Source organism: Petaurus breviceps, unplaced genomic scaffold (assembly GCF_028583685.1).
Source record: "Petaurus breviceps papuanus isolate PSGF00001 unplaced genomic scaffold, PetGlider_PUasm1.0 126, whole genome shotgun sequence".
NCBI lineage: Eukaryota > Metazoa > Chordata > Mammalia > Diprotodontia > Petauridae > Petaurus > Petaurus breviceps.
The window spans coordinates 22,167,186-22,194,934 of NW_027185655.1; the positions used below are offsets into that span (position 1 = coordinate 22,167,186).

Sequence of the window (27,749 nt, forward strand, 5' to 3'; positions counted from 1 at the left end):
TACATTTTCTGAATACGGAGTGAAGATGGGCAGAATCTTAACAATGGGCATCTCTTCTTTTCAGCCAGCCTAGTTAAACAAGAAGGGGTTCATCACCAATGGACTTGTCACTTGGTGACGAATTTCTTGACCATGCCAATCCATAAAATGAGGAAAAAGAGAAATTGCCACTCAGTTCTGTGTGACTTCCTTCTGCTTCTTCACCGTGGTGATCAAGGAGGAAAAGGGGGATGATAATCACCTAGTTTTTAGACCAGGTATAACCATTAACACAGCTACTCGTTTTCCAAATGATCATTATTTTTTGATATTCTTTTTCTAAATGATCATAAGCATTCCTTGTCCCACGCTCAGTGAGCAGACAGACAACTAGAGGAATTGAATTGTCTAAATCTTGATATTCTTGCTAAATCAGAAGACAGAAGGAAATTATACCTACTTGGGAGGATGACTCAGAAGTTTTCCTTGAAGATTCAAATAAAGAAATTGGTAGAGTTGGTTTTAAAAGAATAAAAAAAACATAATTTTAGGGGGGCATTTGGTCATCTTATAATATAGTCCTCCTGACAGGATAATCAACATGAAAATAACCTTGACACACTGAGTGGGAGTGAGGAAGGAGTATATCCAGACATAAATGTGATGTAAAAACAGAAGACATCAGTTTAAAAAATAGCATTTAATACAGTAGGACAATTACTGTCTTAAGAGCTCTTTTTCCATTAATATGTTTCCTATCTATACATCAAAATTGTTTGAGTTCTTGAAAGCTATTAACAACAAAGGTAACTTCATTTAACTGCCCTCCGATCATAAACAGCAGACGAGGCATAAGTAAGGCATAGGTTTTTACCACTATCATGGAGGAAGTCCAGTACAGAGTTAGGGGTGAAGAGGAATTCCTTGTGGATGATTTTCTCCAATTGTTCTTAGTTGTGGATAGCATCTTACTTTTGCATCAGGCAAAGCGTCGCAGAACCTCTTGGAGGAAATCCATATTCTCTAAGTATAATTTGGCCTGACTATATGCCTAGGAAAGACCAAGCTAAAGAAGACTATCTGTTTCCCAGATTCAGAACTCAGTTAGATGTGTATGTATATATCTATGTCTATACACACATATATCCACATGTATGCAAACACACATGGCCATTTATATGTGTGTATGCATATATGCAAATGGATATATGTATACATATATATCCATCTTTGTCTTGGCAGGGCAGCTGGGTGAAGCAGGGGATAGACCACTAGGCCTGGAGTCAGGAAGTAATTATTGTTCATTTGTTTCAGTCATGTCTGACTTTTTGTAATACAATTTGAGGTTTTTTGGCAAAGATACTGGAGTGGTTTGCCATTTTCTTCTCCAGCTCATTTTACAGAAATACCTGAGTTCAAATCTGGCCCCAGACACTTACTAGCTATGTGGTCTTGAGCAAAGTCACTTAACTATGTTTACCTCTGTTTCCTTATCTGTAACATCTGTAAAAACATGCTTTGTTTGAATTAAGCTTACCATCAGACTTAACTAGCTTCTTGCAAAAGCAGTTACCAAGATGGAACAGTAAGAGTTGGTATAAAACTATCCCCCCACCAGTGTCTGAAGGGAAAGTGAACTAAATTTAGAGTAGAGTGGTAGTGGTTCATACAGGTAGGGCACACATGTAGCAAAACTCCTTAACTGCTGGCACTAACACTCCTTAGTGAGGCCTTGCTCAGCCACTCTTTGGCGTGACCCTGGGCTGGGCTCGATCCTTCACTGAGCGCCTGGTGTCTTCCATCCATTGCTGGCATTCTTCTCTTCTCTCATGAGCGGTCATGATCTCTGAGGTGGAGGTAGAAATTGCCCTTCTTGTCTGTATCTGTCCTCCTGTTTCTCTTCACAGTACACGCACTGTCTTCAACTCGTCCAGATGCTCTGATTACATTGTCACAAAAGGAGAATTAGGGAGCTGAGAAAATTCTTTCTCTCTCCCCAACCCTGAGGATTTCTATTCTTTCCCTTCACTTTTGGTTTCAACTATTGAGTGAGTGAACTGGAATTCTTCTGCTGTTGGTTTGGTGAACTGCTGCTTATTTATATAAAATCATCAGCCCAAGAGGTACAACTGATTCTGTTAGCCAGTCACAGGATGTTGTGGTGTCACCAGCTTTCACTCAGTATCCAAAATCCTACAATGCTCCGGAGCTGATTAAAAAATTTTATTTGCATATTTATTATTCTGTGGTGGTAGGACAATCCCTTATCAGTTATTTTATACCTTGAGCCTGTTGATTGATTGATTGATTTAGTGACTGTACTAACTGTGGTAGGAAGTAAAACCCTTATTCTTATACTGATTACATTCTGGGTCTTATGTGACTAATTAAGGTGGGGTGTGGACCTCCTACTAGTATAGAGAGGGGAAAAATACAAAACAAATACAAAGTAATTTTGGTAAGGTGGGCTCTTGCAAGTGAGATCAGAAAAAGCTTCATGTGGAAGGTGAGCTAAGCCTCAAAGGGTATAAGGGATTGTACTAGTCTGAGGAGAGGAGGAAGTATAGATTCAAAGCATTGGAAACAGCCGGGATATAGACACAGAAATGGAAGAGGAAGTGCCATATGCAAGGAACAGCGAGCAGGCCATTCTTTTATTGGTGGTTATAGTCCTGGGAATCAAGGAACTCTGTGGTTTTCCAGGGCAGAAATGAGCATCACACAGAGAGCAATAAAGAGGTGCTTGTTTGGCTTATAATGTGAAAGATGACAAGGAAGTGGAAGATTGGGGAAAAAAGATGGGTGTCTTCCTGTGATCAAAGTCAGGATAACAGAGAGCCTGCTGGTTCCCCTGGGCTCCCTGTGATATCTGCAGGAAGGGGGGAAGTCCCCAGAAGCAGAACAGCAGTCTCAGGTGATAGATGGGCAGGGGTCTATTTAGAGCTTCGTAATCTGAGAGCAAACACCTTGGCGAGATCAGACTGGGGTATCTGAGAAGCTTGTTTTGGTGGCAGGTTATCTCAAATGAGCAGGCAGAGATGTCTCAACAGGTAAACGTGGAAATAGCTCTCTAATAAATGAAAGCTTTGGGACCTGACAGCTGAGGTGGCTCTCTTCTTCCCTTTGCCTAGACAAACAAACAACCTAACCCAGAAAAACCCCGCTGCATTCTTTGCACCAAAACATAATATTACTAATGACTCAGTAATTAATAAGGTGATTGTATCATATGTCTCCACATAGACATATTATTATAGCATACAGTCTTTCTGGGCTGCATATTGCAAAACATCTCTCATTTGTACTATTTCTTTTTATATTCTTTAGATATTACAACTTACCACAAATTTCCAAAAAATTATTTCCCAAGAAATATATTTTCCATTTAAATCTGTTTTTGTTCCCTTCTATGTTTTTTTTTTACCCTTTGAACATTCTCTTTTTTAAAAAATTTCATTGCCTTCTCTAGTGGACTCAGTATCTTTATTTCTCATTTTCTGTCATCTGCTAATTTCATTTTGTCACTATTATTTTCTTTACTAATTTATTATAAAGATGCTAAAATAACAAAAAAGCCTGATTATGATAAACATCCAGTACATTTCTTTAGCCATTTAGATTGCTTTTTAAATAACTTTTAGGGTGTGCCTGGCTTTTAACCTTTTAAAGCCCATTCTGGGTCACAGAAGTATTTTTATATTTTAAGTACTGCTTGAGATTCACTAGTCTTCATTGCATTGCAACTATCTAGATTTAGTAATTTTTTTTTTTAAAAGCAATTGGAGTTAAGTAACTTGCTCAAGGTTACACGGCCAGTTATTTCTGGGTGTGTTGCTGAGTATCTAAGCCTGGATTTGATACAAGTCATCCCAACACTGGAGCCGGTGCTCTTACTCGCTGAGCCACCTGGCCACCCCTAAGCAATTGGAAGATTTAGTAATTTTAAAACAGAGAGAATAGCTGCATCTCACTGTGATTCCTCTGGCGATTGTGATTCCAAATGTACCTGCCCACTTTCAAACAGTTGTGTGCTAATGATTCATTATTTTGAGTAGCCTGCCATCTAGCTTTAAAAAAAAATCATTAAAATGTGAAGAAATAGGAAATAAAAGCATTACTCCTTACTATATGTATCCTGTATTTTCCATATATAAATATAAAATGATGACTGAAGATTAATATCTATATAACTATGGTTATAACTTTTATCAGTATACCAATTTACATAAAATTTCCTTAACTGCAAAATAAAAGTGAAAGATGACCTATCAACACATTAAAAGTTAAAGATTCCTCATGAATTCCCCAGACCACATCACCCACATGAAAATAATAGTGTCAGTAGAAATATTGCAAAGATAAGTTATTTTGATACTTCAAGATAGCTTCTAACTGAACACCAGACAAATTATTCTGGCTAAGATAGTCTAGATTTGTAGTTTTTCACATAAAAAAGCTTTGGAAGAGATCACTTTTTCTGTTTTTGAATCACCAGTTATAAAGAATATTAGAATAAAAATACTAATGAAAGCATTCTTGGTGCTTATAGTCTGAATAGAGGCGATTTTAAATGTAAGCCATTTGAAGGGTAAATTACTGTAGGCTGTTAAAAATAGAATGGCAGTGGGGGATGTAACTACATTTTTATTAAATATTATCTACAAGACTTAAGATGAAGATAAAGAATTCTGAAATGTGAGTAATGAGAATACTAATGGTGAAATAATTTTTGAAAGGATATAGGAAACCTATCTACTCAGAAGTCATGTTCTACCCAAAAAATCTAATCATGCATAATGTATTTTTAGTATTCAGTTAATAATTATGACTAGATTCTATGATAAATCATGTGAGATGTGTTAAATTAAGAGAATCTAGATTCCAACTATAAGGATGTGGAACCTGTTGAGTTCCCAACCACTGGCCAGAGATAAAGCAGCAAGACTGAGGCAATATTTTCTGGCTGTTAACCCTATCCCTTGACACATTTATCAACATTAAGTTACGTGTCTGGGGAGGGGAAGACCCACAGGGTTGCTGACCAAAAGAAAAACAGTTACTATTTACATTCAGAATAAGTCAGGAGGGCCCAAAAAATAACCATTAAGTGGTACCTGTCCAATCCATGAGATCCAAAGTGAATTGTGTTTATTAAGGCATGGTCTTTGAGAAGAAATCTAGCCAGTAAACTCCAGGTTATCTAGGTAGGTTTCAGTCACCAAAATGAACCTTCCTTTCGGCAGAACACCCTCAGGTAAGGCATGATACCCCATGTGAGGAGAGGGAAGGAAAAGGGAGGAGAGGAAGGGAGGTGACTGATGACTGAAGACATCTTGTATGGTCAAGCACAATTTCCTTTACTCGGGAATCTGATAGCTTGGTCTAAATGGACTGACTTATTTAGAAGAAAGACATACATAGAGCCAATTAATATTTAGGCCAGATTCCAGTTTTCCCCCCTTACTTAAAAAAGTCCTGATTTTTACATTTGATGTTATTCAGTCATTTCAGTTCTGTTTGATGCTTCATGACCCCATTTGGGTTTTTTTTGGCAGATACTGGAGTGGTTTGCCATTTCTTTCTCCAGCTCATTTTTCAGATGAGCAAACCTGAGGCAAACAGGATTAAATGACTTGACCAGGGTTACACAGCTAGTAAGTGTCTGAGGCCAGATTTGATTGCCTCACTCAAAGTGAGAACTCGAAGAGACTTTAGCTTAAAAAAGTTATTGGTTGGACTAGTTGGCCAGTAAGGTTTTTTTCCCCAACTCTAAAATTCTGTGATTGTTTGATACTTTAGACATCTTTTAAGGAAGAGCATGGCATGGAGAAATGGAGTGGTGGGACTGAGATAGGGCCTGGGAAACACAGCTCATATCAGCTGCACAGTCTCAGGGTTAACTGCCTGCTTCTCCCTTCCTGCTCAGTGTGTGTATTTCTCTTGTTGCTCATTCACTGTACTCTTTTCTACCGTGTTTCCCCGATAATAAGACACTGTCTTATTATTTTTTTGGACAGAAAAACACCAGAGGGCTTATTTTCAGGGGAAGGCTTATTTTAATGAACATTGACAGCAATTTTAATAAACAGGTAAATGTGAACAAAAAAATGTACCTTTATTCAATAAGCAAATCACTGGGGAAGAACAGGATGATGCACTCACTGCTGCAGCTCTGATTGGATGCAGCTCGGAGCGCGGCGTGCGTTTCACCCGAGGTGGGGATGGTGCATACAGAGGGTACCATAATGTAGTGTGTAACGCAGTAGATCACCTTCACTACAGTAGCAATCTCAATAGGGCTTATTTTCGGGGGAGGGCTTATTTTAGAGGAAGCTTACACAGTAAGGGGAGGGCTTATTTTCGGGATAGGTCTTATTATCGGGGAAACACGGTATGTGGTTCTTGACTTTGGCATCCCTGGCACTTCCCCCCCTTTCCAGATCCTAACTCTTGGGTGCCCTATGAACCAACCCCAACAATGAGACTTTGAGCTTGGTTACTACCTGCCTGACATTACTTGAGTTAGTTTTGGCTCTCGGCAGACATAGGTTCAGTGGTGTCTATCAGACCCTCTGTATGGGGCTCCTACACTGTTAACCCTGCAGTTCTCTATAGGGCCACTGCTAGGTCCTGGTCACCCTTTGGTGACCTTCATGTTCAAAGCTTCCTGTGCAATAAGGCAGCAACAGACTCCGTAACAAATTAAATCGCTCTGGGCATTTAAAACCATGTTACTTAAAATGAATTAACATAGATTGGTTCATATTAGCTCACCCCAGATGACCATTTAATCTAGCTAAATTATTGTCATGAACACAAGTTTATTTCTTATGCTAGTTTTTATGAATAAAAACTTGATTGGATGAACAATTAAGATTATTTGTACCTGAGATAAATGCTAAATATTTATGAATGCTAACTTTTGAATGAATGCCAAAGTATATCACATCTCAAATTCTTTTAAACAATGTATGTCAAATGATTCCATTTGTCAAGGTAAACTTATTTTGACTTTCCTTTTTATCCACAATTTTTAAAGTTTCTAGTTATGTAGACTCTGAGGGAACTTGGAGATCACATCTTCTGACCTCCTTCATTTACAATTCAATAACCTGAGACCTGTAGTGGTTTAATGTTTGAGGTCTTTGTGATAGAGCCATTTGTTTCCAGAAAATGTTTATTTTCTTGTTCTTTTTTAGATTTCTCCACTTAATTGATATTGATTAAATGATTGATAATTGATATTGATTACGTTACAATATTGATAACATGTGGCAATATGTAATATTTGTAGTCCTGATTAAAACTGATTTCCTTTTTACATTTCACTTACACTAATTTTAATGCATTCTTTGGCATTGACAGATGAGAGAAAGGCCTGAAGAGTCATCAAAGATGAGCAAGGAATCAGTTGCCTTCCTGTCAAAAGTAGAAAGAGGAAGCAAATTGCTAGCTATGGTAAGACAACTCTGAAAATTAAATCTGTTGGTAACCTAAGAGCTTGAGAGGCGGTACACATACTTCTGGGCATTATCTTGGAACTACAGGCCCTTCTTTGAGTCTGCTGGTTTCTTTGATTATTTGCTTCCTTCTTTAAGATTGTAAAGAATTGTCCATTCTCCTGAAGCCTGATATAAATTCATTATATGCTCTGTGAGGGTATTGTACATGATAGAAGGGAATCTCCTCTTCTTTCCGTGATAAGGAATCATATATCCCTGGGACAAAGGCAGAATTGAACTAGTATAAGAATGAGAAGACTTAAAATTCAATTCAAATCACCTCCTGAGCTTGAATTTCTTCAATTTTCTTTTTATATGTATCCCTAATTTCATTGGTTCTCAGTATTTTAATATCCCTTTTTACATGAAACTTAAAAAAAAAGATGTTAACATTTTTACCTGGATAAATATTCATTTTTAGCCAGCGACCTAACTGAGTAATTTATGGTGGATGAAGCATGAAACAAGAATAGTAATGACTTTGGTTTTTTTTTTCCATTCCATTTATTTTAAGGACAGGATAGATAGAAACAATAATGTTACTACATCCTATCCTTTGGAAGATGGGAGACAGTGGTACAATGTAGTATAAACTTCAAACATAACTGAAGATTTATGGAATAGTGGTTGTATTTCTATATTTTGTTGAGACTGGATTTATACTCTATTCATCCGAGAATTTTAATTATCACTACATGTACCTTACACTTAACAGTAAAAAAAAATAAGGTAATAAGGTCACTGTTGTGAAACATGACTTCGGAAGGGCTCTTTCTATTAAAATGGCTTCTGTTCCAAACTCATATTTGGAATTTAGCCAGGGAATGACCTTATTCCAAAGAGAGGGGAATCAGGTTTTCCTTACTCCCTCCAGATAGTTTTGTCCTGACTCCAGATTAAAACCCTAGGGGAAAATCTCTAAAACAAAGCTTTAGTTAGGGCTTATATCTAGGGTCTCTCTAAAAATGGGAGGAAAAGGATAACAGAGTCATCAGAGGAAGGGCACATCTCAGAAGGGCATTCAATATACAGACTAGGGATCAGGTATAGGGTTGTTATTTATTTTCTCCTACTCACATCAAGCTCATAGACACATATCAATAATTAGAGGAAAAAAACAATTAGCTCAGGCATTATACTTTCTTAAAAAGTTAAAGGCATTTTGTGGGATTGCTAAACTAGACATTTCTCCTTCACTTCAAACTTGTGATACCTGAGCAGTTCATAAGGTTCACATTTCCTGACCATCCAAGAGTATCTCTTTAGTCATTTCAGTCTCAGAATGATCTTCTCTTTGAATCAGGAATCACCTTCTAGTGGGCACTCAGCATTGACTGACCTGATTCAGGTACATGGGAATTCAGGAGCTTATGAGGTAGCTGCTAAGGCTCAGAATATTCATTTTGCAGGGCTGTTGTTTGCAGATCTGTGCTCAAGGAGGAAACAAGAAGGAAGAAGGTGGCAGCATGAGACTCAAACTTAACCAGGCAGGCACATGATCTCCCTGCCTTGTACTTGAGCTGTGGCTCACCATTGCTGAGGAGAGGGGACAAGGACAGAAATCCCTTTACTCTCATACTGCAAATTCAAGTCAGAACTGGCAGAATCTCAAAAGCTTTTGCTCATATTGAAAGGTAGAGCCTCTCTTTAGCTCTTTTCTATCCCACAGAGTGAGTGGTCTTCTTGGATCAGTCACTGAGCACTTCATAATGGAGAATAAGGAACCAGCTAAGAATTGCTGTCTTGCATGTGACCTTCAGCTCTTCAGATGCCAGAGCGTAACTCCTGCAGGAAGAGCTTAGTGCACACCTCTCTATAGGGACTGGCTACTTGGGATTTACTGGAAGTCACTTCCTCATCTTAAGGTCAGAAACCAAACTGTCCTGGGTGAAAATTTCTCCCATGATTGTTTTGAGCATATAGAGGAAACATTTCACTAATGGATTTGTAACACTACATAAGGCAATCCAAGTGGAGTTCCAGATAAAAATAATCTTTCCAGTGGGACCCAGAACAGTGAATCCTGAAACATTGTGCAATGTTTCAAATGGAGGTATACTTGGCAATACAGCAAGTCCAGAAAGAAATAGAACAAATCCAGATGAATCCTGAAGATGTGTGAGCCTCCCCCAAAGGAATTAAGCACTTTGAATTTATTGTAACCATTCTCTAATATCCCAGACTAACCTCTAAGATGTGCCTTTCAGCCAAAGGGACCCATCTCCCAACAAAGGGCTTTGACTGTCATTTTGAGTTCCGCCTTCATCCCATAGTGGAACTCTGGGTAAAATTTCTAAAGCAGAGCTTTCTCCTGGCTCATGTCTAGGGTCTTCCCTAAAGGTATTAGCTGGGAATATTCAATGGAATAGCCTAGGAAGGATATTCAATGTCTAAATACCATAATGCCCAATATAAAAATAATGCTTGTTGCAAAAAATAAAAACACACCTCCAGTGCCCTCTCCCTAAAAGCCTTCAAAAAACAAAACAAAAACCCAACTAACAGTTGCTTTATGGTAACTGAAGTAAAACATTGACAAAAAGTAATTTAAATGTGGACAGAAATTAAATTTTAGATGAACTATTGAGGAACAATCTGAATCTACAGTTCAATATGGTAACTATCTATTATTTGGCTTGTTTTATTCAAAGATTGGCAGACCATACATTTAACAGGAAGAATTACAAATGACACAATAGTTTTAAGGCAATTATATATAGCTATTTTGCATTGATGAGAGACTTAGTGATGGGGTCCCTGGGGTCTAGATCAATTTGTGAAACCAACTTGTAAAACCAGTCTGTTCAATTGTATCTGCAATTTGTCCTTTCCCACCCTTGAGATCTGCCTCTTCTCCCTATCCCACACTCCACCTAGGCAACACCCTGTGACCCCTTTGTTCTTACTTAATCTCTTCATTTCTTCTGGGCCTGGCCCACACCCTCCTTTGTCCTTGCCTTTTGTCTCCTTGGGCCTGGCCCAAATCTTATCTGAACTATCTATACATATGCTCCTCTTGGTCAGCTCTGACCTTTGTCTATGCACTGAGGCCCCTCCCCTCTGGTCAGCCCTGACAATGGCAGCCCTACCCTTTACAGGTAAAAGCATGTACCCCTCTCACTTACAGGTCCCCATAAAGGACTCTTGCCTGCTTCTCATGGAAGCTTAACAATAAACTTCTACAACTCTCACTCCAATTAAGCCGGAAACCTTGAATTCTTTCCAGATGCCCTTGCAGGTTTCCTGGTCTTGGATGAGATCAGGGTTCCTGCTGAACCTATTAGGATCCCTTCCCCCATCATTAGTAGCTGTGTGATAGCAAGATTGTCTTTAGTTATTTTTTTCTGCAGTAATTACCATAGGATACCTTTCACTCCATTGTCTTCTCAATATTGTTATGTCCCTTTTTCCCCTTTTTCTCCATCCATTTCTGTCTTTCCCCTTTTATCCTTTTCTCTAATTTCTCCAATTTTAATATGAATGATACATAATGGACCCTATTTGTGTAATCTTATTTATATTATCTGTGGTCCTTTGACTTATATGAATATTGGGTACTTACATATGCTTATTTTGGGTGATACTAAAAGTACTTTATTAAGGGTAACTACCTTTTAAAAGTTATATGATCTAATATATTTCTTTCCCAAGGACTAATGTCTTAGTAACTTTTTCTCCTCCTAAAATTTTTCAACAGAAGGATCATTAGTATTTACTTTAGTATGTAATGATGACCATATGCTTAGAAATTTAAACTTCTGGTCTTTTTAAATAGATGACTGCATACAGTGTGCCAGTGGCAGCAGATTCTGTAAATGACTCTAATATTGCAGTCTTTAGGACAGGAAGGGACCTGACAGACCTGTCTAGTGCAGTCCCCTTATTTTGCAAATGTGGAAGCTGATGTCTGAAGAGAGGCCTTGCCCAGGGTGGCCCAGGTCATAAGCAGAAGTGTTGATGTTTAAACACAGGTCTTCCATTACAAAATCTAGCGCTTTTTTGCATTCCACCCACTGCCTTACAGAGTAGTTGTGAGAAGAGTACTTTGTAAATCTTAAAGGGCTATGACCTTTTCAGACACCTCTGAAAATAGAGATGGATTATTAAAATATTTTTTAAAATTACTGATGCACAGTTTATTTCTGAGTATTTCAAGTGAGGTTAGTAATTTTATGCCATGATTTCTCAAGTCATGTTTCACTTGCAAATCGTCAAGAAAGTGGCCTTAGCAATATTTATAACAGCATTTAAACATAGAAGGGATATATTTAGTGACTTTGATATCAGAGAAGCTTAGAGATTTAGTGATTACATTAAAGGTGCTGTAATTCATCCCTAAGCCTGTTATTGGCACATTGCCTTCATTTTAGCCCACCCCCCCCACATGCCCCTTATCAGCTACTGAACAAAAGCTACTATACACAGAAGAAAATATCTTATTTCAAGTTGCTTAGTTTCAAGAATGACTTTGTGTGTGTGTGTGTGTGTGTGTGTGTGTGTACAAAACACAGAGGGAGGGGGTTTTAGCTGAGCCCACAGCATCTATTCACTCACCTATTTTTGTTCTGCAACCTGCCATGTAGTTTTCAACAAGCTCAGCCTGTCCTGGCGGTATTGGACTCTCTCTTATTATATACATTCTCCCACTCTGGTGACCCAGGGAAGGGACCAGTTATATTAAAAAAATTATGGCCCATGAGTCTAGGCTTCCAACCTAGAAGGAGGAAGTCATAAAAGTACTCAGCATGCACTGTGAATTGAATGTGGGACAGATCATTTATTCCTTCTGACAAAAATGAATAGTAAATATAATAGAATTGTAGTGTACATTGTCAGAATGATTAGAACAAATTTTAGTAAATTAACATTTAGCTTCTGGTTCACTCTGCTGGGAGGTGAATATTTAAGCCTCATTAGGACAATAAAGCAGTTTTAAAATACTGCTAAACAGATGTTTTATATTTTATCTAGACACAATTCTTTCTAATCAAACTTTGGTCATGCTTCTTTCTGCTGGTTGTCCTTTTTGATACAAAAGCACCAGCTTCTTTTGCACCAGCCTGTTCCTATTCCTGCTGCATCTACAGTCAACAGCTTTGGGTGACAAGGGCTGCCAGTGACTCGGGATCAGTTTTCAGTGGTTTTGAACTTCCACCCTGGCTTCTATGTGGGAAGGCAGAGAGGGATCATTTTCTTCTCACCTCTAGCTTGAGTCACATCATGCCACCTGAGGCTTGCAGCAGAGAGGCCCCTGTCAGAAGCTGCCCTCCTGTTGATGGACAAAATCACTGTCTCTCTACTTCTGTCATGAGGTGGAGGTGGGATGGGGAGAGGAGAAAGAGAAAATGAATCACTCAGGTTGTGCCGTATTATACTAAAATGCCAAATCTCGTCAGCAGTGAGCTGCTCCACATGTCCAATGGAAGCCCTGAAGCTCCTCTGGTTAAGTGAAACTTGGAAGCAAATCTAAGGATGGTCCATACGTCATTGTGGATATATACACATATGTGTGTACATATACATACATGCACACACATATGTATTACATATATATACACATACACATAGATGATTTTATTCATGCTCTTTTTAACCATTCATTCAAACAAAAGGAAGGTAATTCAGTTGCGTGACTGCTTTCCCAGGTCAGCACCTCGGTGTTAGAATGGTAGAACCCACCACATTGGGAACTAAATGAAAAACAGTACAAAGGAGGTGAAAAAAAACTGTGTCAGAAAAGCATTCTGATGATTGTCCCAGTAAACATGAGCTTTGAATCATTCCCAATATTAACTGTCTTTACTGCTACACAAATCTCCCGTGGTTCCCCTTTCCTTCTCCCTCTTAGCTACTAATCTCGCCTCAAATTTTACTGAAAAAAGGGAGGCCATTTGCTAAGGACTCTCTCTTCTCCCCTTCTCTCCATCTCATATAACTCAGATGCTTTCCTCCATAACCAGCTCCTTTAGCCCTGTCTCACCTGAAGGAGTGGCACTTTGCCTCACCAACCCCCTCCCTACATGCCCAGGATCCCATTTTATCCTACCTTCTCCAGCAGAGAAGCTGCCAAACTCTGTCAGAATGTCATCTATAAATAATATTTCCATTTCCTTCTTTCTCTCTTTAACTCTCTGCCACCCTGCTTCCAACCTCATCATTCTTCTGAAGCTGCTTTCTCCAAAGTTTCCAGTGATCTCTTACAACCTAATCGTCATCCTTGATTCCTCAGCTCTTTCTCACCTCCCATATCCAGTCTGCTGCCATAGTCTGTCTGTTTTACCGTCATCACATCTTTTCTCCTCTGACATTACAAGTACCCTGGGGTAGACCCTCCTCAGCTCAGGCCTGGGCTGCCTTTTCCTGCCTCAAGTTTCTCCATGCTCTCATCTCTCCTCCACTTATCTGTCAAAGCAACCTTTCTAGAATTCAGGTCTGACCATGTCACCTTGTTGTTTAGTAAACTGAAGTGTCTCCTTGTTACCCGTGGCATCAAAATATAAAATACGCTAGTTAGCATTCAAAGCTCTTCACAACCTACTCTCCTACCTTTCCAACTCTATGTACTCTGTGATTCAGTGACACTGGCTTTCTTGCTGTTCCTTGCATGATACATTCCATCTCTAGACTCTAGACATTTTTGATGGCTATCCCCAGGGCTTGGAACATTCTCCCTATTCATTTTCACTCTTGGCTTCCAGTCAGAATCTGTAATGGAAATGTAAATTTTTAAGATCTTCCCTGCCCCTAGGCTAAAGTGCACCTGGAGCCTGGGGTGGGTGGCTTGTTTTTCAGTAGATACTTCTTGATTGGCCAGTGAGTCAATAAGGTTGTTACATTCTTTGAACCAGGAGAAGGCTATATAAGCCCTGATGTGTAGCTTTGTTTTGGGGCTCACTTTGAAAAGTGTTCTGTGATTTGATCAGATGAAACTATGGGAAGCTGTTGTTAAGAGTCCCCCGGCTTTGAAAAACCCAGATGTTGATTTGGTTTGGATGTAATGGTTGGACAGTTTGGAAAACTGTCTACTTGATCTGTTTCTCCGTCTTGATAATTCTGTCTGTATATTCTGAAGTTCGGGGTGCTGACCTTTTTCCCCTGAACTAGGTAAATGATACATATTTGACTGATTAAAGTAAGCTTGTTAACCCAATTTGAGTTGCTTTCCTTTAACAAAGCAGATCTAAGAACCTGTGCTGGCATCTTCTACAAGATGTCTTTCCTCATCTCCCTTAATTAGTGTCTTCTCTTCATTCATTGCTTCTAATTTATCCTGTATATATCTTACTCATGCGTACCCATACTTGGGTATGGTGGTCATATAGGAGCCTTGAGGTTTGGGACATAGCCACCCAGTAGGATAGAGTCTGGGATGAATTCAGCTTCAGTAGCCAATTGCACATCTGTGTACATCTGGCTTTTGCCTTTCTTTGTTTCTGGCTCTTATCACATAGTGCTTGGCACATGGTAGTCATTTAGTAGATGCCTTCTGACTGCTTGAATGACTGAAAGCATGCATGTAATTCCCTCTTCATGGAGGCTGCCTATAACTAGTCCTTTTAATTAGCAGAAACAATGCAGGCTTTGCCAGTATAAGTGAGACAGGTTGCAGAAAAATAGGAGTGAGGAAGAAAGGCACCTAAATAAATCTTTTAGCTAATATTGTCTTGGTAACTTGGATGTTTCCCCATTTATATCATATATGTTCTATTGAAGGGCTGAACCCTTAGAAAGGCAGCCAGGAGAGTAAAAGGTCTGTGTGTCTTTCCCTTTCTCTTGGATAGCTTGGGTATGGTGGTCATAGTGAAGCCTTGAGGTTTGGGACACAGCAGCACGTAGGATGGTGTCTGGGCTGAATTCAGCTTCAGTAGCCAGCTGCAGATCTGTGTACATGCCCAGAGCCCCGGTCCCCTTCATTCAGACTGCTGGAGCATGGGTCATTATCCCTTTAAATTGAGAGCAGCTTTATTGTGAAAAATGCACATGTTCATCGCTTTTTTTGCGTCTGTCATGTTTGTTGTTTAGATGTGAGATTTGTGTGGGATGACTGAGATAGCCAGAGCTGCGGTTTCAGCCCACTAAGTTGGAGCCACAGGGATGCTGTCTCAGTGCCAGCGCTCAGGGGCGCCCGCTCCTAGGCGGCCAGGAGCCTTGGGGCTTGGCCTTTATCTGCCTGGCTTGCTCAGCAGTTGCTTCCTCAGTCCTTTCTCTGCAGTGATGGAGATGGCAGGCGGCAGCCGTCGCTGGGTCCTTTGCCAGTCAGACTCATTTTCTGAGGTAATGAAGTTAGGCAAGTCAATAGAAAACTTATGGAGACTTCACAACATAATGAGGACCTGGGGAGGGGGTGTGAATGCACAGGAAACCGATCTGCTCTTCAGTCTGCTGTGTCCAAGGCAGTTTGCTGGGCATGTGGGCTATTATGTGTTTGCCTTGAGGAATCCAGAGTGGGAAAGAAACTAGCCCTGCTTTGCTCCAGTGATATTCTCTTTTATGGTAAGATATGTGCGTGTGTGTATTAATGCATATGTATTTTCTTATCTTAATGAATTTATTTGATCAGATAATAGACATATTGCTTTCCTTTGTTTCTTTTTTCAGATTTTAATTTATTTCTTTTTAGTTTTCAACATTCATTTCCACAAGATTTTGAGTTACAATTTTTTCTCTCCCCATCTTTCCCCTACCCCCACCCCAAAACAGCAAGCCCACTGAATACCCCTCTCCCAATCTGTTCTGTCTTATATCCTCCCCCTCATCTCCCTAACCTTCTAGTAGGGCAAGATGGGTCTCTATACCCCAGTGCCTAAATATCCTATTTCCCAGCTGCATATAAAAAACCATTTTTAAACATTTGTTTTTAAAACTTCGAGTTCCAGATTTTTTCCCTTCTTCCCTCCTCACCCACCCTCACTTGGGAAGACAAGCAATTCAATATAGTTTGTCCATGTGTAGTTACCCCAATCATTTCCATAATAATTATATTATGCAAGACTAACTATATTTCCCTCCATCCTATCCTACCCCCCCACATATTCTATTTTCTCCTTTGACCCTGTCCCTTTTAAAAAACATTTGCTTAAGGGGCAGCCAGGTAGCACAGCGAGTAAGAGCACTGGCCCCAGTGTCAGGATGACCTGGGGATTGAATCTGGGCTCAGACACTTAGCACCACACCTAGAAATAACTGGCCATGTAACCTTGAGCAAGTTACTTAACCCCAATTGCTTAAAAAAAAAAAAATATATATATATATATATATATATATTTGCTTATACTACCCTTTTCTCCTATCTGCCCTCCCTTCTGTCCTCCCTCCTCTTATCCCCTACCCCCCTATTTTCCTGTAGGGTAAGATACCCAATTGAGTATGTATGTTATTCCCTCCTTAAGCCAAATTCAATGAGAATAAGGTTGACACATTTCCTTTTACCTTCCTACTCTTCCCTTCTATTGTAACAGTTTTCTCTTGCCTCTTTTATATGAGATAATTTACCCTTTACAATTAGCTTTTTTTCTTTATTGTCGAAGGCATACATGTTTATTAAAACTGACTGTTTTAAAATTTAAAATTCATACTGAAGAAAATTAAAATAAAATAATTCAACAAAGAAGTTTGCATGTGCGTAATGGGACCCATTGGCAACAGCAAGTGCTAATTGTAAAGGGTAAATTTATCTCTCCCTTTTTCCTCCCAATAAATTGCTCTCACCTCTTAATTTTATTTTTTAGATATCATCCCTTCCTATTCAACTCATCTTGTGCCTTCCATCTATGTATACATAAGCAAACAAATGCCCACAATGACATGTATATTTATATACACATATATCCTCTAATACATGTATACATACATATGTATATATACACACATACATATATATTTTCTCTTCAGCTATCTTCATACTGAGAAAAGTCTTATGAGTTACAATGATTGTTTTTCCATGTAGGAATGTAAAAAGTTTAGCTTTAATAAATTTCTTATTTCTTTTTCCTGTTTACCTTCTCACGCTTCTCTTGCTTCTTATATTTGAAAGTGAAATTTTCTGTTCAGCTCAGGTTTTTTCATCAAGAATTCTTGAAAGTCCTCTATTTCATTGAATGACCATATTTTTCCCTATAGCATTATACTTAGTTTTGCTAGGTAGGTGATTTTTTTTTGTTTTTTGCTTTTTTGGAGGTCAGTTGGGTTAAATGACTTGCCCAAGGTCACATGGCTAGTTTTTGTGTTAAGGGTCTGAGGCCAGATTTGAACTCAGGTCCCCCTGACTCCAGGGCTGGTGATGTATTCAGTGTGCCACCTAGTGACCCCTATAGGTAGGTGATTCTTGCTGCCACATGGCTGCTTCAGAGCTCCTGGCCTACAGATTGTAGGGGGACCAAGCAACCATTCAGAGGGTGATTGCTCTTGCTTTGACCTACTTGGATCCAGATCACAGTCTTGAGTGGTGGTCCTGGGATGTGTGACCAGTGAACCAGAGCATGTGGAGGCTGTAGAGAGGGAGCCCATCTAATAGCTCCAGCAGCTGCAAAAGCCCAGGCAATTTGGGACAAAGCTCTCTCCATTCTGGAAGCAGAGTTCTACCATGGCAAAGAGCTCAAAAGTCAAGTAATTGGTTGCCAATATGAGCAAGCAGAGAAAATACAAACAGACCATACAGTCCTCTTTTGGGGACAAAAAGGATCAAGGCATGGAGTGGGAGGAAGACAGCAAAGTCAGAAATCCTGCATCAAAAGCTTCCAAGAAAAATATGAATTGGTTACAGGCCATGGAGGAGCTCAAGAAGGATTTTGAAAATCAAGTAAGAGAAGTGGAGGAAAACTGGAAAGAGAAATGAGAATGATGCAAGAAAAGTATGAAAAGAAAGTCAACAGTCTGCTAAAGGAGACCCAAAAATACACCAAAGAAACTAATACCTGAACAAATAGACTAACTAAAATGGCAAAAGAGGCCGAAAAAGCCAATGAGGAGAAGAATGCTTTAAAAAGCCAAATTTGCCAGATGGAAAAGGAATTTCAAAAAGTCACTGAAGAGAATAACTCCTTCAAAATTAGATTGGAACAATTGGAAGCTAATGACTTTATGAGAAATCAAGATGCTATTAAACAGATCCAAACACATGAAAAAATAGAAGGCAATGTGATATATCTCTTTGGAAAAACCACTGACCTGGAAAATATATCCAGTAGAGATAATTAAAAAATTATTGGTCTACCTGAAAGCCATAATCAAAAAAAGAGTCTAGACCCCATCTTTCAAGAAATTATCAAGCAAAATTGCCCTGATATTCTAGAATTAGAGGACAAAATAGAAATGGGAAGAATTCACCAATCACCTCTTGAAAAAGATCCCAAAAAGAAAACTCCTAGGAATATTATAGCCAAATTCCAGAGTTCTCAGGTCAAGGAGAGAATACTACAAGCAGTCAGGAAAAAACAATTTGAGTACTACAGAAACACAATCAGGATAACACAAGACCTAGCAGCTTCTACATTAAGGGATCAAAAGGCTTGGAATATGATATTCTGGAGGTCAAAGGAGCTAGGACTAAAACCAAGAATCACCTACCAATAGGGGTGACTAGGTGGCGCACTAAATAGAGCACTGGCCCTGGAGTCAGGAGGACCTGAGTTCAAATCTGGCCTCAGACACAACACAAAAACTAGCCGTGTGAGCTTGGGCTAGTCACTTAACCCCAACTTCTCTCCAAAAAAGCAAAAAAAAAAAAAACAACAAAAAAAGAATCACCTACCTAGCAAAACTGAGTATAATGCTATAGGGGAAAATATGGTCATTCAGTGAAATAGAGGACTTTGAAGAATTCTTGATGAAAAAACTTGAGCTGAACAGAAAATTTCACTTTCAAATACAAGAAGCAAGAGAAGTGTGAGAAGGTAAACAGGAAAAAGAAATAAGGAACTTATTAAAGCTGATCTTTTTACATTCCTACATGGAAAAACAATCATTGTAACTCATAAGACTTTTCTCAGTATGAGGATAGCTGAAGGGAATATATATGTATGTGTGTATATATACATACATGTATGTGTGCATATATACATACATATATGTATGTATAGGTGGATGTATGTGTATATAAATATACATGTCATTGTGGGCATTTGTATTTTCATGTATACATAGATGGTAGGCACAGGATGAGTTGAATAGGAAGGGATGATATCTAAAAAATAAAATTAAGAGGTGAGAGCAAATTATTGGGAGAAGGAAAAAGGGAGAGATAAATTAGGGTAAATTATCTCATATAAAAGAAGTAAGAGAAAACTGTTACAATGGAGGGGAAGAGTAGGAAGGTGAAAGGAAATGGGTCAATCTTATTCTCATTGAATTTGACTTAAGGAGGGAATAACATACATACTCAATTGGGTATCTTACCTTACAGGAAAATAGGGGGGTAGGGGATAAGAGAAGGGAGGATAGAAGGGAGGGCAAATTGGTGAAAAGGAAAGGGTAGTTAGAAGCCTTTTACATTGGCTTTGGCATTTGTGGATTGAGAAGTCTAGAAACCAGTATGTCTGCTGGTGATTTACTCTCATTAAATTTGCTCCAGCCGCCCCTTTTAGGGGTTGCCCCGGGGCTAAAACCATGGGTTAGGTGGGACTGAGCTCTGTTCCCAGCATGTTGAGATGAACCCTTCTTGCTGGCCTGCTGGTCTTCTTTCAGTGGGAGACTTGTTTCTCTCTGTCACTTTGTGGGTTCTGTAGCCCTAAAGTTTGTTTAGAGCCAAATTTTACATGTATTGGAGGAGGTGGAAGTCGGAGCCTTGTTGAAGTCCCATTTCTACTCTGCCATATTGTCTCTGCCCCCCTCCCCTTTATTTCTTTCCTTAAAAATTTTTTATTGATATCTTGATTTTATTTCAGTTTCATTTCTGAATTTATCCGACCATCTTTCCCTGCCAAAAGAGCCATTTTAAAACTATAGAATAAAAAAGAAAAAAAGAGGGAAAATGAGCAATTCAGTAAAACTAGCTGACATCTCAACTCAGTCCAGTAAATGTTCTGTATCAATAATCTCTCACCTCAGCAAAGTGGAGATTGCATTATCTCATCTTATCTTGTATTTTATTTGTTTGTTTATATGAGATTGCATCTCCCTTTCCCTTAAGATTGAAGAGTAGGGGGCACTTCCAGGCTCAGTGCCACGACTGAGTGGCTTGGGAACTTTAATCTGCTGTGCTTCTGCCTTGGCTCCATCAGCCCCTCTTTACTCAGCCTAGTGACCTGCCTCCTCCTGCCCCAAATTCTGGGGGGTTCACTATATTGGTGCCAGATTAATGTAGACATTCAATTGATTTTAACCCTATTGCAGCTCATAACTTCAAAACTCAAGCAATTCACCAGTCTCAGCTTGACCAGCAGCAGGTATTATAAGTGTGTATCACCATTCCTGTTGACTACTTCCTTTTCTTACCCTTATCTGGGACTCAGATGCAGTTGTAAGAATGAGAAGTTTCTTTTATTGGGTGGTTAAGGAGGGATAATTTTGGAGCTTGAGGCATTTTAAAGTGAGGCCAGATCATTAGAGTGTAGCTTCAGGCCATCATGGAATCCTAGAATTACAAGGCACCTCTGAGGTCTTGATCCAGTCCCCACTGAAAGCATTAATCTCTGTCACCCTCCTGATAGATGGCTATCCAGCCTCTACTAGAAGACCCGCAGTGACAAGAAGCCCACTAGGTCCAGATGCAATGTTGCTGAACAGCTGCAATTATTAGGTGATTTTTTCCTTATATTAAGTTAAAATCTTTTTCTTAGTGACTCTCACCCATTGGTCCTACTTTTACCCTCTGAGCCAAAGCAAAACAAAACCAAGGTTTTTTGTTTGTTTTTAACAAAACATTTTTTTTAAAAATATATTTGAAAAGAATGATCTTGTAATTCCCTACTTTTTCCTTTGGATTAAAGATCCTTCAATTGGTCCTCACCTGTCTCAGTTTGGAGTGCTGTCAACACCCTGGGTGCCTCTCCACAAGACCCACTGTGCCTTTTCAGTACCCTCCCTATTAAAATGGTTCCCAGAACTGGGCATAATACTTCTGGTATGGTCTGATCAAGGCAGAGTACAGTAAAACCAGCACCTCCTTTGTTGTAGAAACTAAGTTTCTTTTAATTCATTAGCTTTTTGTTTACATTGCCATATTGTTGACTTGAGTTTATATGCCACTAAAGCCTTTGTTCCTTTTTCATGTGAACTGCTTTCTAATCACATCTTTCTCTGTTTCTATGTGTCTGTCTGTCCCTCTGCCTTCACCTCTTTCATCTTGTACCTGTGCCATTGATTTTCTTTTAATCCAATCATAGACCTTGTTATTTATTCCTTTTACATTTAAACTGTGAGATTTAAATCCTACATTCAGCTTGTCAGGACCTTCTGGAGATTGATTCTGTCATTCAGTATTTTAGGTACACTTGCTAGTTGAGTGTTATCTGTGTACTTTAAAAGCCTGACATCTGTGTCTTCATCCAGGTGACAAAGCCTCAGACAGAATCCTGTGGTACTCTGCAACAGGAGTTATCACAGTTTGACCTTCCCTATCTGATTGCAGTTATTCACCCAGATTCTAAATAACCTAACTCCTTGGACATTCAATTAATATTTTCCCTATTTTCCCCAAGGATGTCATAAATTTTAAAAATATCTTGTTGAAATTTAGATAGATTACATATGGCAATTCATTCATTTTGCAAATGTTAGTAATACTATAAAACAAAACCTCACATTTATATTCCTTTTTGTGGATTAAGAAGCACTTTTCCTCTTAACCCTTTGAGGTAGGCAGGTTTTATTATTCCCATTTTCCAGTTGAGAAAATTGTGTCAGAGCAGGGACTCAAACCTAAGCCTAATTCTAAACCCACAGTTCTTTTCAATATGCCATACTGAACTGAGATTAGATCACTGCCCCTCCTTCTAAGTGTTCACAGCTAACTCCTTTAGTAATCATGCAGCTAACCGAGTGGGACAGAGAGATGGTAGGGAACTCTCAAAACCTTAGGTGCTTGCATTTCCCCCTATGGCGACTCTGGGTGCCATGTAAATGATGTGTGTGTTAGGGAGTGCTTATGGAGTAAGGACAGGAGCAGTGCTTTCATTAGTGTAAGAACTTTGAGTTGGGTAAACTCTCTCTACCAATGTAGGTCATGTTGTCCCTGCAGTTTAGACATGAGAGAATAAGTGACTTGCAGAGAGTCACACAACCAGTATGTATGAGAGATGGGGACTTGAACACAGTTCTGCCTGCTTTAAAAGCTACCTCTCCTTCCATTTCACAACATTGCCTCACCTGAGTATTATTACTTATTATGGAATTGTAAGAATTTTGTCAGGGAAGAACAATATTCTTTGTATATCATAGTGCTACTACAGATGCATTCCTTTAAAAAATTAAAAAAATTATTAACAAAATTTATTTTTATTCCTCCTCCCTCCCTGCATCATGATAAAAAGAAAAACAAAGTCCTTATTGCACACACACACACACACATGTATATATTTAAGAAAAAATAACAGCTTTATTGCCATTTCCAAAAAAAAAATATGCCTTAAGCTGTCAATCACCTGTTAGGAGGGAGTTAACATTTTTCATCTGGGGAAGTCATTGTTGGTCATTGAATTGATTAGTATTCTTAAGCCTTTCAAAATTGTTTGTCCCAATAATTTGTTGTTGAAATAAATTATTCTCCTGGTTCTGCTCACTTGACTTTGTTCATTTAGGCCTTCTCAGTTATCTCTAAAATTGTATCTTTCATCATTTCTTATAGCACAATAGTTTTCCGTTACATTCATATACCATAACTTGTTTAGTCATTCCCCAATTGATGAGTATCTCCTTAGTTTCCAATTCTTTCCTACCACTAAAAGAGCTGCCATAAATATTTTTGTACATAGGAGTCCTTTACCTCTTTCTTTGAGTTCTTTGGGAGGAATAGACCTAGCAGTGGTATCACTGGGTCAAAAGGTATGCACAACTTAGGGACTTTGGTACATAGCTCCAAATTGCTTTCCAGAATGACTGGACCATTTCACAACTTTATAATATGTTAGTGTTCCCATTTTTCCTCAACAACTCCAGCATTTTTTTCTTTTTTGGTCAACTTTGTTAATGTGATAGGTGTGGAGTGAAATCTTCACTATGCATTTGTATTTTGAGCATTTTTTTCATATGGTTATTGATAGCTTAGGTATCTGCCTTTGAAAAATGCTGCAGACTCATTGTTAAGATAGTAAACCCTTTTACATTGTCTTTCTAACTGTAGTAATGGATTTTGTCTGATCCATCTAGAGATCTTTTCCTGTATTAACTATAATTACTACCATGAATTTGCAAGATGATTAGTTAAAGTATTACATCTTACCAACTAGAAGTTTAAATGCAGAGAAACTTAGGATAGGGTACCTTTTGAGATCTATTTTATTGATTTTTTGTTTTGTTTCAATAAGCCATTCAAAACAGATTGAACCCTCCCTTGTGACAAAAGCAAATAAGCAAAAACATCCAAAATAGTGCCTATGTCTAACAATATATACAGTGTTCTCTATTAGTAATTCCCCACTTCTTTGCTGCAAAGTCATAGGATCATGCATCCATAGTTGTAAGGGGGCTTAGAAGTTATCTAGTCTAACCTTTTCATTTTATAGGACAGGAAATTTACCTGTAGGTGATAAGTGGAAGATCCAGAATTCAGACTCCATCTGTCATGTGACTACACATTCAGAGGTCTTTTTATTGTAAAATACTTCTTCTCTGGGTCTCCCTTCCCCCCCCCCCCCCCCCCCCACGTTTGTAAGAATTCAACTTCTTTTGAGCAATAGTCTAAATTTACGTTATTGTAACAGGACATGCTGTTCTCTTGGTCCCACTTACTTTTCTCTGCCTGAGTCCATACAAATATTCCCATGTTTCTTTGAATTCCTCATAATTTTCCACAATTTTCCCATCTATCAATTCCCACTTTGTTTCAGTTCTGTATCACCACAAAGAGTGCTTCTACAAATATAGAGCCACTATTTCTGGCTTTTACTTCTTTGAGAGATACGGTCAATTGTGGGGCTAAGCAGAGGATATGGATAGTTTCGTTACTTTTCTTGCTTAATTCCAAATTGATATCCAGAAGACTTCACTTCCTTCATAGCTCTGCAATACAGTACACCGGTGTGCCCATCTGACCGCAGTTCCTCTACCACCGACTCTTCACATTTTTTCACCTTTGCCAACTTCCATCGTTTGAGAGGAAGCCTCAGCATTGTGTGATATGCATTTCTCTTAGTGTTGGTCATTTGGAGTATGTTTGCATGTGGTTATGGTTTTGGAATATTCTTGATTTTGAAGTCTTTATTTTGAATCGTTTTGAAAACCATTCATTTACTTTGCTTATTTGTTTGGGAGTGACTTTTGCTATTATAGATTTGTGTCAGTTCCATATATTTTGAATATTAGACTTTTGTCAGCAATATTTGAAACTAATATTGTTTTTCCTCAACCATTTATATCTCAGTTTTATATCAAATTCACTTGTGTGACAGCTTTTTAAATTTTATGTAGTCAGATTTGTCTGTTTTCTCTTTTATGATGTTCTCCATTCTTTGTTTGGTTAGGAATTCTCATCTCAGTCATAGTTTTGAAAAGTTGATTTCATTCTCTTCTAATTTTTTATGTAATGACTTTTCATGTTTATATTGCACATACATTTTGAGTTTGTGGTTGAATATAATATCATGTATTGGTAAACAATTAGCCAAATTGCTTTTTAGTTTTCTGACCAGGTCTTGCTGAAGAAAAGTATTTCATGAATTTATGTTCTTGTATTTATCAAACATAGTTCTTGTTTTTTATTTATTTAATCTGTACCACTGATTTTTTAAACTTAAATTATTTAAAAAATAGGTTTTGATGATTATTGCTTTATAATGATATATATTTTTGAAAGCACCTTTCAAACCTAGTTGTTGGCAATTAAGATTTATTTTAAGCAAATATGCAGACTTAGTACTATGAGTTCTAAATTTTAATACCGCATTCAGTTCTTGACAATTCAAGACTCCTTTTATAGCAACTTGATAGTCAATGTATTATTCCATGAACTCATTTATACATTCTAAAAAATTTCCAAGCCTGAGAATTTTTTATTGTTCCCTTAAGTTTTTAACAATTCTTCCTATATTTGCAGAAACAACAGTAATAAATTATATGAAATATTAACAGCAGTAAAGAAACACAGTATAATTCTTATGACCATAATTTTAATTTTAGAATTTTAATTAGGTTATATTTTAGGCATATGCTAGACTTATTTAAGATTTGCACAATTGAAAGTTATCCCAGTAGGTATCTAATCCAACCCAGATCTCAAAAAAGAGCCCCCTCCACAACATAACCAACATATGACCATCTAGCTTTTCCTTAAAGACCTATAACAATGGGGTGCTCATGCCCTTATGAGGTGATAGACCCCCTCTTTTTAGACAATCAGGGTTATGACTTGTTCAGAGCTCCATACCGTGTTTCCCTGATAATAAGAAACTGTCTTATTATTTTTTTTTGGACAGAAAAACACCAGAGGGCTTATTTTCAGGGGAGGGCTTATTTTAATGAATATTGACAGCAATTTTAATAAACAGGTAAATGTGAACAAAAAAATGTACCTTTATTCAATAATGATCATGTTATCTTCTTCAACAACATCGTCATAAGTGTCCATACCCTGAATTCCGTCCTGGATGTCTTGCGCCTCCATTTCCTTCAGAAGAAGTGGACCCAATCTGTCATGTCCAGCAATATAGCTCTCTTTAAATGAATATGTCTTGTCCAGGTAACCTGCTCGTAGTGCCTTGGTGACACAGCTGTCAGTAATTTTATCCCATGACTTCTTCACCCGAGTCACAACTTCTTGCAGACAGGGCTTCACGAAGTTTCCACGCTGATTTCTTTCCATTCTATTTTCAATGTAGTCATTGACTTCCATGCGCAAATGGTCCTTGAATGGCTTGTTTATTGTAATATCAAAGGTCTGGAGATAGGCAGTCATTCCTGCAGGAATCATTACTTGATCTATTCTTCTCTCTGCAAGGAAGTTCTTCATTTCTTTAGCACCGTGAGTGCTGGCTGAATCCCAGACTATTAGACCTCTTTGGTTACCTCCCATAACAAGTGGCAGCATTAAATCAACCCACTTTCTTATAACAGCTTGTGTACATCAGGCTTTTTTGGTTTCAAGAAGGTAAATGCCAGATACACCTTCAATCTTATTTTTCTTGCCCTTACTGATGATTAGAGGTGTGGCTTTCTTTCCATCCAAACGAATTGCCAAAACACAGGTGACCCGTGCACTTTCATAGCCAGTGGTGGGAATGTAGGTTGACATTGCACCCCTGTGATGAATTGTTGTTTGAGATCCTTGTCCCATAAACACTGCAGTTTCATCCATAGCAACCATATTGCAGGTTTGGTACTTGGAAATGTTGATCCTATCAATAAAGGACTTGAATGCAAGTGCATGTTTAATAACTTCAGCATCTTCCAGCTTAAACAGTGTTGTTGATCTTCTTAGGGACAGTTCATACCGTTGAAGGAAACCGTCCAACCAGTGTTGTGATGCTTTGAATCCTTCTGAGACCATTTCAAACTCTGGTGCCATTGAAAGGGCAAATGCTTGAATATCAGCCCTGTGCACAACCAAGGCCTTTGCTCTCCTGTCAGCAATCCATTCACCAATGAGGATCTCCAAGTCAGGATATAAGGGCTGCCGACCTGATCCAGATCTGCGCTTTTTCCCTTTTCCCTCATCCACCTGTTGATTGAGGTTATTATAATCTGCTCTCCATTTTCTGACCATTTGAAGATCCAAAAGTTTTTCTTTACAGAAAACGGCAAGATTCTTGCCATGTGACTCCTCTACAATTGCTTTCTTATACTGAACAGTATAGCTCTTCCTTTTTGTACTCATGTCTGGGGGTCAAAACAGACAGAATAATAAAATTATGACCATCAGCCCTTCTTTTCACTCCATCATGCCCCCTGAGTTCTTCTTTTTTCCTCCATCATGCCCTTTTTATCCTCCATTATGCCCCCTCACTCCCTCTTACATACCGGGTTTTTATGTTGTCCTGCCTCAGCTCTCCTCCGCGGCACTGCTCTCAATGGCGCCAGCAAGCAAATCACTGGGGAAGAACAGGATGATGCGCTCACTGCTGCAGGTCTGATTGGATGCAGCTCGGAGCGCGGCATGTGTTTCACGGGGTGGGGGGGGGG

The 27,749-nt window shown here is 38.7% G+C and overlaps 1 protein-coding gene across 1 annotated transcript in view; it reads left to right on the top strand.

Annotated features, from left to right (window-relative positions):
- Nucleotides 1-27,749, top strand: part of STPG2 (sperm tail PG-rich repeat containing 2) — a 579,581-nt gene that overhangs the window by 118,172 nt on the left and 433,660 nt on the right. The window contains 1 exon segment of the mRNA XM_069094391.1: nucleotides 7,352-7,437. Within this exon segment, the coding sequence (XP_068950492.1) occupies nucleotides 7,352-7,437 (86 nt within the window).